The following is an 11307-nucleotide window of genomic DNA, read 5'->3' on the forward strand; positions in this document are numbered from 1 at the left end:
TACGGCGAGAGATCCTTGACGTTGAAGACGTCGCTCACGTTGTGTTTGTCGTGCGGGAGGTCGATCTTGTAAGCGTTGTTGTTGTAGCGTGCTAGCACCCTAAAGGGTCCATCGGCTCGTGGTAGAAGTTTGGACTTGCGTTCGTTGGGGAAGCGTTCCTTGCGAAGGTGTAGCCACACGAGATCTCCAATGTTGAATATCATGGGTTGCTTGTTGACGTTGAGCTTGGTCGCGAGTCGTTGTACTTGGCGCTTGATGGTGTGCCTTGTATCTTCATGCATCTTCTTGAGATAGTTCACTCGTTCACTCGCGTCCATATTGATGCGCTCTTGTAGTGGTAGAGGGAGAATGTCCAATGGGGACAACGGGTTGAATCCGCAGATGACCTCGAAGGGGGACTTGCCGGTAGTCGAATGTCTTGCGCGGTTGTAGGCGTACTCGGTGATCGGTAGGCACTCTTCCCACTCCTTGATGTTCCTCTTGATCAACACACGTAGTAGAGTGGAGAGTGTTCGGTTCGTCACTTTCGTTTGGCCGTCGGTTTGTGGATGGTATGCCGTGGAGAATAGTAGCTTGATTCCGAGCTTGGTGCATAAGGTCTTCCAAAAGTAACTCAAGAACTTGACGTCGCGGTCCGAGACAATCGTCTTTGGTACTCCATGTAGGCGCAAGATTTCCCTACAAAAAAGGTTTGCAACATGTGAAGCATCGTCTATCTTGTTGCAAGGAATGAAATGAGCCATTTTAGAGAATCGGTCCACAACAACAAACACACAATCTTTGCCATTTCTAGTTCTAGGCAAACCAAGCACAAAATCCATGCTAATATCTTCCCATGGGTGATAAGGAATTGGAAGGGGTGTATAAAGACCATGAGATTGAGCTTTGGACTTAGCTTTGCGACATGTCGAACATCGGGTGGTGAAGCGTGAGACATCGTGGGACATCTTGGGCCAATAGTAGTTCTTGGAGAGCGTAGCGAATGTCTTGTCGCGTCCAAAGTGTCCCATTAGTCCTCCTCCATAAGATTCTTGCAAAAGCAACAAATGAAGAGAAGACTCGGGGATGCATAGTTTGTTAGCTCTCATAAGATAACCATCCTTGATGTAATAGCGTTCCCAAGATGTATGCGTCAAACATTTGGCATATGGAATAGCAAAAGTAGGATCATGCGCATACAAGTCTTTTATGTGCTCAAAGCCTATGACATTCAATTCCAGTTGAGTAACAAGCATGCATATACGAGAAAGCGCATCCGCCACGACATTTTCCTTGCCTTTGATATACTTGATGACATAAGGAAATGACTCAATGAATTCACTCCATTTAGCATGACGCTTGTTCAACTTAGTTTGACCCTTAAGGTACTTAAGCGTTTCATGATCGGTATGAATGATAAATTCATGAGGGCGAAGGTAATGTTCCCATTCACGCAAAACTCGCACTAAAGCATATAGCTCTTTGTCATAGATGGGGTAGTTGAGTTGCACTCCAGAAAGTTTCTCACTAAAGTACGCTATGGTGCGCTTCTCTTGCGTTAACACACCTCCTATGCCATTACCACTAGCATCGCAATAAACTTCAAAAGGTTTGTCAAAGTTGGGTAATGCAAGCACGGAAGCATGAGTAAGCAAATTCTTAAGCTCATTGAATGTGGTATCTTGGGATGGTCCCCAAACAAAAGGCACATTCTTCTTGCTCAAAGCATGCAAAGGTGAAGCAATGGTGCTAAAATCCTTCACAAATCGACGATAGAAACCGGCTAAACCAAGGAAACTACGCACTTGTTGCAAGTTGGTTGGTTGGGGCCAAGTTTTAATAGCATTGATTTTAGATTCATCTACATGAATACCCTTAGAAGACACAACGAAACCCAAGAAAACAAGCTTATCAACACCAAAAGGCATTTGTCCATATTAGCATAAAGGCGCTCTTTTCGAAGGGTTTGCAACACGGTCCTAAGGTGGGTGACATGATCTTTGAGAGATTTGCTAAACACAAGAATATCGTCAAAGTAGACCACAACAAATACACCAATATAGGGTCGAAAAACAAAATGCATGAGTCGCATGAAAGTACCGGGTGCTTCGGATAAACCAATTGGCATAAAAAACCATTCATATAAGCCAAATTTGGTCTTAAATGCGGTTTTCCATTCATCACCTTCTTGGATGCGTATTTGATAGTAGCCACTTTTAAGATCAATCTTAGAGAAATTGGTGGCTCCGCTAAGCTCATCTAGAATATCATCTAGGCGTGGAATAGGGTAACGATACCACACGGTAATAGCATTGATAGGACGACAATCAGAACACATGCGATATGTACCATCTTTCTTGGGAACAAGGATTACCGAGACGGCACAAGGGCTCAAACTTTCTTGTACATGGCCGTTGTTGATGAGTTGTTGTACTTGCCATTGGATCTCCTTAGTTTCCTCGGGGTTGACGCGGTAGGGAGCCTTGTTAGGAAGGGGTGCTCCGGGGATGAGGTCGATTCGGTGCTCGATGCCTCATAGTGGAGGTAGACGCGGAGGTAGCTCGTCGGGGAAAACATCTTGGAATTCCTACAACAGAGAAGATAACACTAAAGGTAGATTGTGAGAGGTGTTAGCTTTTGGTGCGTCATTCTTGCACAAAAGGACATAGTGCATGATACGTGATGGGTTCTCACACACTTCTCTCATCTCACGTTTGGTGGCAAATAGAACTAAGTTATTGTCGCTCATCGTGGAGGCACTCAATTTTGGCTTGTGGCGCTCACTCTCTTTTTGGTGGTTCGCTCTTTCACTGTTCTCTTCACGATAGGTGGCTTGCTTGTCGGCGATCACTTGGCTTGGGGACATAGGTCGAAGGACGTACTCCTTTCCTTTCATCTTGAAACTATAGTGGTTCATGCGGCCGTTGTGGATGACACCTCGATCAAATTGCCATGGTCGCCCAAGAAGAAGGTGGCAGACGGACATTGGAACGACATCACACTCCATTGTGTCTTCGTATGCTCTGATTTTGAAGGAGACTTGCACTCTATGCTCGACTTGGATAGTGCCGGAGTCACTAAGCCATTGAATTTTGTAGGGATGTGGGTGCTTCATCTTGGCCAATTGGAGCTTGGAGCATAGTTCTTCACTTGCCAAGTTATGACAACTCCCTCCATCGATGATGACCTTGACGGACCTTCCATTGATGCCGGCCTTGGTATGGAATATATGGCATCTTTGGTCGTCTTCTTGTTGATGTTGAAGAGTCAAGACCTTGAAGACAACGAGAGCGGGGCTCGGATCTTCGTCACAAAAGACTTGATCATCTTCATCTTCGTTCACTTGCCGGTGCATGGCCACTTGGTCAAGGGCTTCCATTTCTCCTTCGCTCATGGAGTCATATGTACCATCGTCGTTGAAGATCATGGTGCGCTTGTTTGTGCATTCGAAGGACTTGTGGCCTCGACCGCCGCATGTAAAACATTTGAAGGAACTTGTTTTGATGGTCTCATCGGTTGGGGTAGAGGATGACGAAGCTCTCGGCTTGAAGTTGCTTGTTGTAGGAGGATGACTTAAGGTTGTCGAAGTTTTCTTGTAACTTGACTTGTCGCCGTTGCTTGTAGATGGCTTGGTTGAGGTAGGAGGTGTTGGAGTCGTTGAAACTTGAGATTTGGAGAAACCATAGGTCTTGGATGCGAACTTGGCATATTTGAAGTCATCTTGCACTTGACGTTCCGCCTTGGTAGCTTGATGCACTAGCTCGATGAGGTTCGAGTATGGTTGGAAGTCGGCGATCTTCTTGATAGGATGATTGAGTCCATTCAAGAAATGTGCCATAGTTTTCTCATCATCTTCCGTGACATTAGCTTGTATCATGGCAATCTTCATTTCCTTGTAGTATTCTTCAACGCTCTTGGATCCTTGCTTGAGGAGTTGGAGTTTCTTGAAGAGGTCACGGTTTTAGTATGTTGGCACGAAACGTGCTCTCATGACATCCTTCATTTGCGCCCAAGTAGTGATGGATGGTTCACCTCTTGCCTCACGGCGCTCAATGACTTGTTCCCACCAAATGAGGACGTAGTCTTGGAACTCAAGGGTTGCCATCGCGATCTTCTTCTCTTCCTCATAGTTGTGCAAGCGGAAGATTTTGTCAACCTTCAATGCCCATGATAGGTACTCTTCGGGATCATTGCTTCCATTGAACTTGGGCATGGTGAACTTAAGCTTGCCGTATCGTTGCTCTTCATTGTGTTGGGGTCAAGGGTGATGACATCCTTGATGAGGAGGATTGTCTCCCTCAACTTGCTCTTGTCTTGAAGGATTTCCATTGTCTTCTTGTTCTTGGTGAACTTGAGGTGCTTGTTGAACTTGTGGAGGAGCTTGAGGAACTTGACGATGCACTCTTGATTGAAAAATCCTCTCTTGAACCTCTTCGCGAAGCGCTTCTTGTTGTTCACGAGCTTGTCGGTTGCGCGTGGCTACGGCTCGACTTGAATCTCGAAGGGCACGTTGCGCCTCAAGTGCTTGAGCTTCACGTAGTTGTCGTTTTTGACGTTGTGCCTCGGCATCTTGTTCATCTTGATGTAGTCTCGCTCGCTCTTCCTCTTCTTGATGGCGTTGGCGTTGCCGTTCTCGTGCTTGCGCAAAAGTAGCTTGGTTTTGACGGTGTCATTGCTCTTGAGAGTCGTTGTCGTGTAGAGGATTACGGTTTGCTTGACGATCTTGGCGCGCGGCACTTCGAAGAGTATTCGATGTCAGAGTACTTGAGCGGGAGATGGTGTCATCGGAGTGTCGACTTGAGCGGTTCCGTCTTGAGTAGGATGAAGTGGAAGAAGAGCGGTTGAGCAACAAAGCACGAATCTCGTCCATTCTTGCGTCATTCTCTTGTTTGTGGTCGTCGAGCTTGCTGTCGAAATAGTCTCTTGTACGTTGCTCGGAGAGTCGCAAGTCGGTGGCGAGGTTGTTGATGCGTTCGTTCATTGCTTGTTGCTCTTGATGCAAAGCACGTTGTGCACCAAAGAGGTGGCTCTTTGTGACGTAGGAGGACATGTCGTCGTCTTGCTCAATGAAGAGTGGATTGGTAGAAGTGCTTGGCCTATCCATCATTCTAAACAAATATGTGAGTGGGAGAAAGAGAAGAACTTATACCAAATGTACCTTGACCGATGTTGCGGTCAAGACGGATCAATGATCACTCAAATGTGGAACAAGGAAATAGCACAATTGGTACCAATTCTTGTCAGTTTCTCACACCTACACAAGTAAAAGCTTATGGTGGAGCTCGGTTAGGATGGTTGCACAAAATTTGATGCAATTGTTAGTGAGCTTCAATAATGTTGGAAAAGATTCACAAATTTGCAAATACAACAAGTAGACTAATAGCAAGATATGGTACACGGGAACTCACACACGGAGAGATAAATGGGGTCGTGCAACCAAGGAGTGAGCCAAAATGTGAAATCCACGAAAATGCTCTTGTTGCACAACACTAGAGAGACGCTAGCACGATTGCATAATAGGCGGATACGAAGACTTGTGCACAACCTACTAAGCAAAAATGCAACGACTTCTATCCCAAGTATGCTCTATGTATGGTGTTTCAATGATATGATCCAAGATGATCTAGTATGACAATCTTAATGTAGTATGATGCTATGGTTCTTGCTTAAAAGCTCTTTGCTTATGTTTCCCTTTTGCTTAAAAGCTTGTTTGGCTCTTTCTCTTTTGAGCTCTTTCTCATGCAATGCTTCACGAACCTTTGTGACACCAAAAGATGATACCGAGATATGCACCAAGATGATATGGTATGTATGCTATGGAAAGTATGATCACTAAGGTGCACAAGTCACGTTGCCGACAATACTCAAAGGCTAGTTTCGATGGGTAAGATACGCAAAATTGGGCTATGGTGGTTATCAATGTAAATGGCAAGATTGTATAATAATGGGGTGTCACGATACCAAGATGAGGTTACCGATTCTTGCTTATGGTATGGTGTCAAAATGGTGAAGTGGTTGTTGTCGATGATGAGCGGCGGTGATGTTGATGTCGAACCGTCCCTAAGTAGCCGAAACACGTTAGGAAATGGGAACCGCAACTCAAATACTCAAAGCACAATGTGGTAAAATTTTGTCGGAGTGCGAAGTGAGTAAACAATGGGGGTTGCGGAAAGTGAGAGTGGTATTGAGTTGGTTTGGAAAAATATTAATGGGGGTTATTGCATGGTTTAAAAAAAAGTCGATAGGAGGTGGCATGTATCGATTTGAGGAGTGGAAGCGATGTAAGTGAAACCAACAAACTCCCCTTTAATAGTAGAGATGTATAATTTTGTTTTCAGAACTGTTTGAGGATTAAGACCTCCCCCTTTTTTTTACCTAAAAGGGCTCACTTTACACCGTATTGAGCAGTGAACCTACTTTGCGCTAGATACCATACCATCTTAAAGTTAGTATGATTTTCTTACATGATTGCTTTTTGTTTCATCTCTTGTTGGTCCATACTCGATGTAAGCCAAATGGTCATTTAGATGAATGATGTCCGTATCGTAATACATCTTGTAATTTGAAAATATTCTCCATTTCCCCAGAAAAGGCAGTTACTCTTGCCAATGCAGTTGGTGGCCAGGCCCTGAGGTTAGCCGACCTGGAAAATTTCAGGCCTGAAGAAGGGACGATCCTCGCTAATGCAACATCATTGGGGATGTACCCAAATGTTGATGGCACTCCTGTTCCGAAGGTCTCTCACACACACACACGAGCAAGCAAGCAAACTTGTTTCATTCTAACAAAATTAAATTTGGGGATCCTTTTCCTTTTAATCTTTCATTCCATCTTTAACATGCCCCCTCGGTGTATTTGAGGAATTCTCCCTTTGGATCTGCAGAAAGCTTTAAGGTTCTATGATGTAGTGTTTGATGCGGTATATGCCCCAAAAGTTACCCGGCTTCTACGAGAAGCAAAAGAACATGGAGTGAAAGTTGTTAGCGGTGTAGAGATGTTTGTTAGACAAGCCATGGGCCAATTTGAGCATTTCACTGGTGGTATAGAAGGTATCTTCTATCAACTTCAGGATAACCCTTACTTTACCAAATGATGTGACTGCACCCGCAGCTTACTTATCATAAGTTACTATTTTTTACACTCTTTTTCTGCAGCTCCTGAAAGCCTGATGCGCGAGATAGCAGCACAGTATACCTAGCAGGTTCCTTTGTCCATCTTTTGGCATCTTCATCGTACAGGTCATTGTGGTAACACATGCATAACACAACAATGCGTGAAGCTAAGAACATGATTTATGTTAACCAGATTTGATTATCTCATTAATTCTTATAACGATGAACTTTCATGCCATATCAAAACCAGAAGTCCAACATGCATACCTACAATAGGTCAAATCCTCAATTCCACTCGAAAAGTAAAAAAGAACAGAATATCTCGAATTGTTGTCATGCTTCATTTAGCTTTGTTGCTTTCCTGTTATATGTTATATGCACGCATGTTTTTCACGAATTTGTACAACAAAGGTTGCTCAAACCCCAAAGGACTTTGGGAATGAATGCAAGCAGTTTCTTCTGTTTTTCTTGCTGGGAATAGTATTCAACTATTCGTAGTGCGTAATGTGACAAGTTCGGGCTGGTTATTACTTACTTTTACTAAGCAGAATGTAGCCCTTACCAGATTGTTTGGTTGCTAGAGCAATTTAAGTGCGAATTTCGTAGGGTTAGCATGCAAAGATTGCTGTTCTTTTATTTTCACAGAAGAGGTGTGCTATTTACAACGGTTATGGTAATAATGATGGGGTGTAAATTAGGCATATAATTTGCGATATTGCTGCTGTAGATGTATTGCCAATTTTGTTCAGCTTCTGTTGTGCAAATTTTTGTAAGAGTTTTCTTTTGACACATGAAAATAACATGGGCTGATTCTAGAAAATACTTATTCCGTGCTATATATTTTGCGAAACACCAACACACATTGTACTGATCAAAACTACTTTTCCAAAGTCGCTTCTTGGAGACCATCTGGTATAGGGCAAACTGTAGGGGTGGCCCGATCTTCACGAATTGGAGGTGGATATGATGAAGAACACGGGGAAAAACACGAGGAATCACTAGCAATGACAACGGAAAAAAGCCTCGAGCTAACGAAGGTCAATACAAGAGATGCACTTGAATCCAAACAACAATCAAAGGGAAAAGTAAACGAAGAATAGTTCATCCCCAAATCCTAAGAGATGGAGGTCTTGAATTTCACATGCAGAATCTTCTCCATGGAAGGAGTTCTTGTGCCCATGGGAGCCTTCACCACAAGGATGGCCCTGTACTCCAATGGAGTCTTCTCTACAAGGGAGGCCTTGTACTCCAGTGCAGTCTTCTCTGAGTCTTCTCCACAAGGGAGGCCTTGTGCTCCTCGGAGTCTTCTCCACAATGGAGGAATGCCACTAGGGGAGATAGATGGCAAAAGCTCTTATCTAGTAATCTTTGCTAACCCTGTAGAGGAGGTGGGGATCCCACGAAGGGGGAAGGAGGGAAGAGCCCAAAAGCTGCACACAGACAGTCACCCTCTTATCTAGTAATCTTTGCTAACCCTGTAGAGGAGGTGGGGATCCCACGAAGGGGGAAGGAGGGAAGAGCCTAAAAGCTGCACACAGGCAGTTACCCGGAGTCTCCAAGGTCTGGAGTGTACGGGGTGGTTGGCTTGGAAGCTCCAGCTGTCTCCTAGAGGCTCGGTGAAGGCACATGGCCCGAAGGCTTTGGCTGTTTCTCCTGGCGCTCTTGGCTTGGGGCCGGAGTGTCTAGGGGTATCTCCGGGTGTTGATCCGGGGCAACCCGTAGGGGTGGCCTGGTCTTCACGACTTGGAGTTGGATTTGAGGGAAAACGTGAAGAACACGAGAGAAAGAGGTGATAAACACAAGGGAAACAAGCACAAATCAACACACAAGTGGCAACGCAAGATACACATGGATAATTCCTTGATCCCAGCCATCCACAAGAGACGGAGGGAGCAAGATAGAGTTCTTCCCCAAATCCTAATACAAGGAGGATTTGTGCTCATGGAGCCTTCACCACAAGGGTGGCCTTGTACTCCACGGAGTTTTCTCCCTCAGGAGGTCTTGTACTCCCATGAAGTCCCTTCAAGAGGAGGCTTTAATCTCCACTAGGAGAGTTCCCACAAGGAGAGAATTGGTTCCCTTATAAACGGAAAAGCTCTATGTTTGAGTTCCCTTATACATTGGCAAAGCTCTATGTTTGAGTTCCCTTATAAACGGGAAATATACAAAGTGTACACGACTATTATATATAATAGAGGATGCCCAGTGCGTTGCTGCAGGAATTGGTTGATGAAAATTTGGGTTGATAATATGAAAACCAAAATTAAAGTACACAACTTATATTTTATTATGTATAGTTGTAACAATATTTATTGAATATAAGTAGAATAATTGAATGGAAAACATTTTCCCATGCATGGTTGAATGTTGTGATGGGCCTTATCCTATTCATAGTTGTATGGTGAGGTGGCATATTAGATAAATAAGTTAAGAGGATGACTCTCTTAGGTATATAGGATATGATTACTCTAACAAAAATAACTGGCTTGGACAAATTATCCAAAAGATTCTTCAAGTTGAGTGGATAACAGATATTGACAAGCTAGTATTATAGTTGTATATTTTCTATGGATTGCTCAAGATGTAACTACTGTTTGTTTTTGCTTTCAGGCTGATGGTGAAATAACTGGCTTGGACAAATTAGCCCAAAGATTCTTCAAGATGAGTGGATATCAAATTTTGACGCCTACCCATTTTTCCACTGTGGGGGCTTATTGTAATGTCAAGTATCACCTACTTGTCACCTGATATAGAGATCTAAATAAAAAGTGTTGCATTCGTCTTGTTATCAACGTATAAGTAGTAAAAAGGGGCACACGAATAAAGAGAAAATTCAGGTTCAAATCAAATCATATTGACAAAAAGGAAATGTCATAACTATGATTCGGTGGTTGCATGCTTTTTGTTTTACATGCGGTGGTTGCATGTTTTTTGGTTTACATGTGGTGGTTGCATGTTACTCCCTTCATTTCTTTTTACTCCGCGTATAAGTTTTGGTCAAAGTCATACTACACAAAGTTTGACCAAATTTATATTAAAAAATATGAACATCTACAATATTAAAACTATATAATATGAAAATACATTTCATGGTGCATCTGAAAATATGGATTTCGTATTGTGAATGTTGATATTTTTTAATATAAAGCTAGTCGAACTTTACCAAGTTTGACTTTGACCAAACTTTATATGCAGACTGGGAGTACTAGTGTGAGAACTGTACATGTCCACTTGCTTGGTCAATTCAAGTGATTTTGAGCTCGTGCCTTCTTTTTACATCATCCTCTTCCTTCCAGCTCGGTTGTATATACATTGACAAAGGCATGAACAGCCTATTTTCAGAGTTTAATTTACTAGTACTATGGATTTTTTTTCATTTTTTATTCAAAATGGATTAACCGTCAATATTTCCAAATAGTAGAATATTCACCACCAATGACTCATTTTCATTTTATGTATGCCGTCGCTATATTTGGGAGCTTCCAGGGAGAATCTTTAGCACGGTTGCGGGCACTCCATTGAGATTCCTTTTGATAAGGAAGATCTTCATGGATTCATTTCTGGAAACCTGGAAGAGGTTGTAGCTCTGATTTCCCAGTGGCTTGGAGCAAGTGTTCCTTGAAATTGTTCCATGGGCAAGAGTTTGGTTGTCCATGGACCAATTAGCATTGTTGGATGTGTGCTTTTCTACTGCAAGTTAGCTTTGGCTTCAGCTGTAGGAGGGGGGCTCATGTATTGCGGGAAGCCATAATCATGAAGTGGATCCTTCGATCATCCTGCTCATTGCAATGTATATTCACATCCCTGTAGGGTCAGGCAGTGATGGACATCGCCAAGAGGCATCTGCAAAATTGATGTAGGGCCAAAGCCCTAGGTAGTGATCTTTCACGACACAATGAACATAGGGAAGAACATGGAGAAATCACAAGAGAAAGATTCAAGAACAAGTCAAATCACACATCCACACAAGATCCACAAAGATACATGAACAACAAAGGGAACAAAGATACAAGGTAGAGTTCATCCAAAATCCAATAAAGGAGATGAGGTCTTGAATCCAAGATGGATCTTCCCTAGATGGGGTCTTGCTAGGGGGTCTTCTCACATGGAGGCCTTGATCTCCATGGGAGAGAGGTAGATGAGCAAAGGTCTCTCTAATCCGAGCTATCACTTTGCTAACCCTAGCAAGAGGATGGGGATGGTCTATTTATAGTCT

At 43.3% G+C, this 11307-nt stretch overlaps 1 protein-coding gene across 2 annotated transcripts in view; it reads left to right on the plus strand.

The window, feature by feature from the left end:
• Positions 1 to 9989, plus strand: part of LOC119268118 (bifunctional 3-dehydroquinate dehydratase/shikimate dehydrogenase, chloroplastic-like) — a 26585-nt gene extending 16596 nt beyond the window's left edge. Inside the window, exons 8-11 of one of the 2 annotated variants that reach the window (XM_037549629.1) lie at positions 6567 to 6715; positions 6863 to 7028; positions 7134 to 7217; positions 9702 to 9989. In XM_037549629.1, coding sequence (XP_037405526.1) covers positions 6567 to 6715; positions 6863 to 7028; positions 7134 to 7177 — 359 coding nt within the window. In that variant the 3' untranslated portion in view covers positions 7178 to 7217; positions 9702 to 9989. The remainder of the gene's footprint in view (positions 1 to 6566; positions 6716 to 6862; positions 7029 to 7133; positions 7218 to 9701) is intronic. The other variant, XM_037549627.1, reaches the window with a different exon arrangement.
• The last annotated feature ends 1318 nt before the right edge of the window (positions 9990 to 11307 follow it).

Source organism: Triticum dicoccoides, chromosome 3A (genome assembly GCF_002162155.2).
Source record: "Triticum dicoccoides isolate Atlit2015 ecotype Zavitan chromosome 3A, WEW_v2.0, whole genome shotgun sequence".
Lineage (NCBI taxonomy): Eukaryota > Viridiplantae > Streptophyta > Magnoliopsida > Poales > Poaceae > Triticum > Triticum dicoccoides.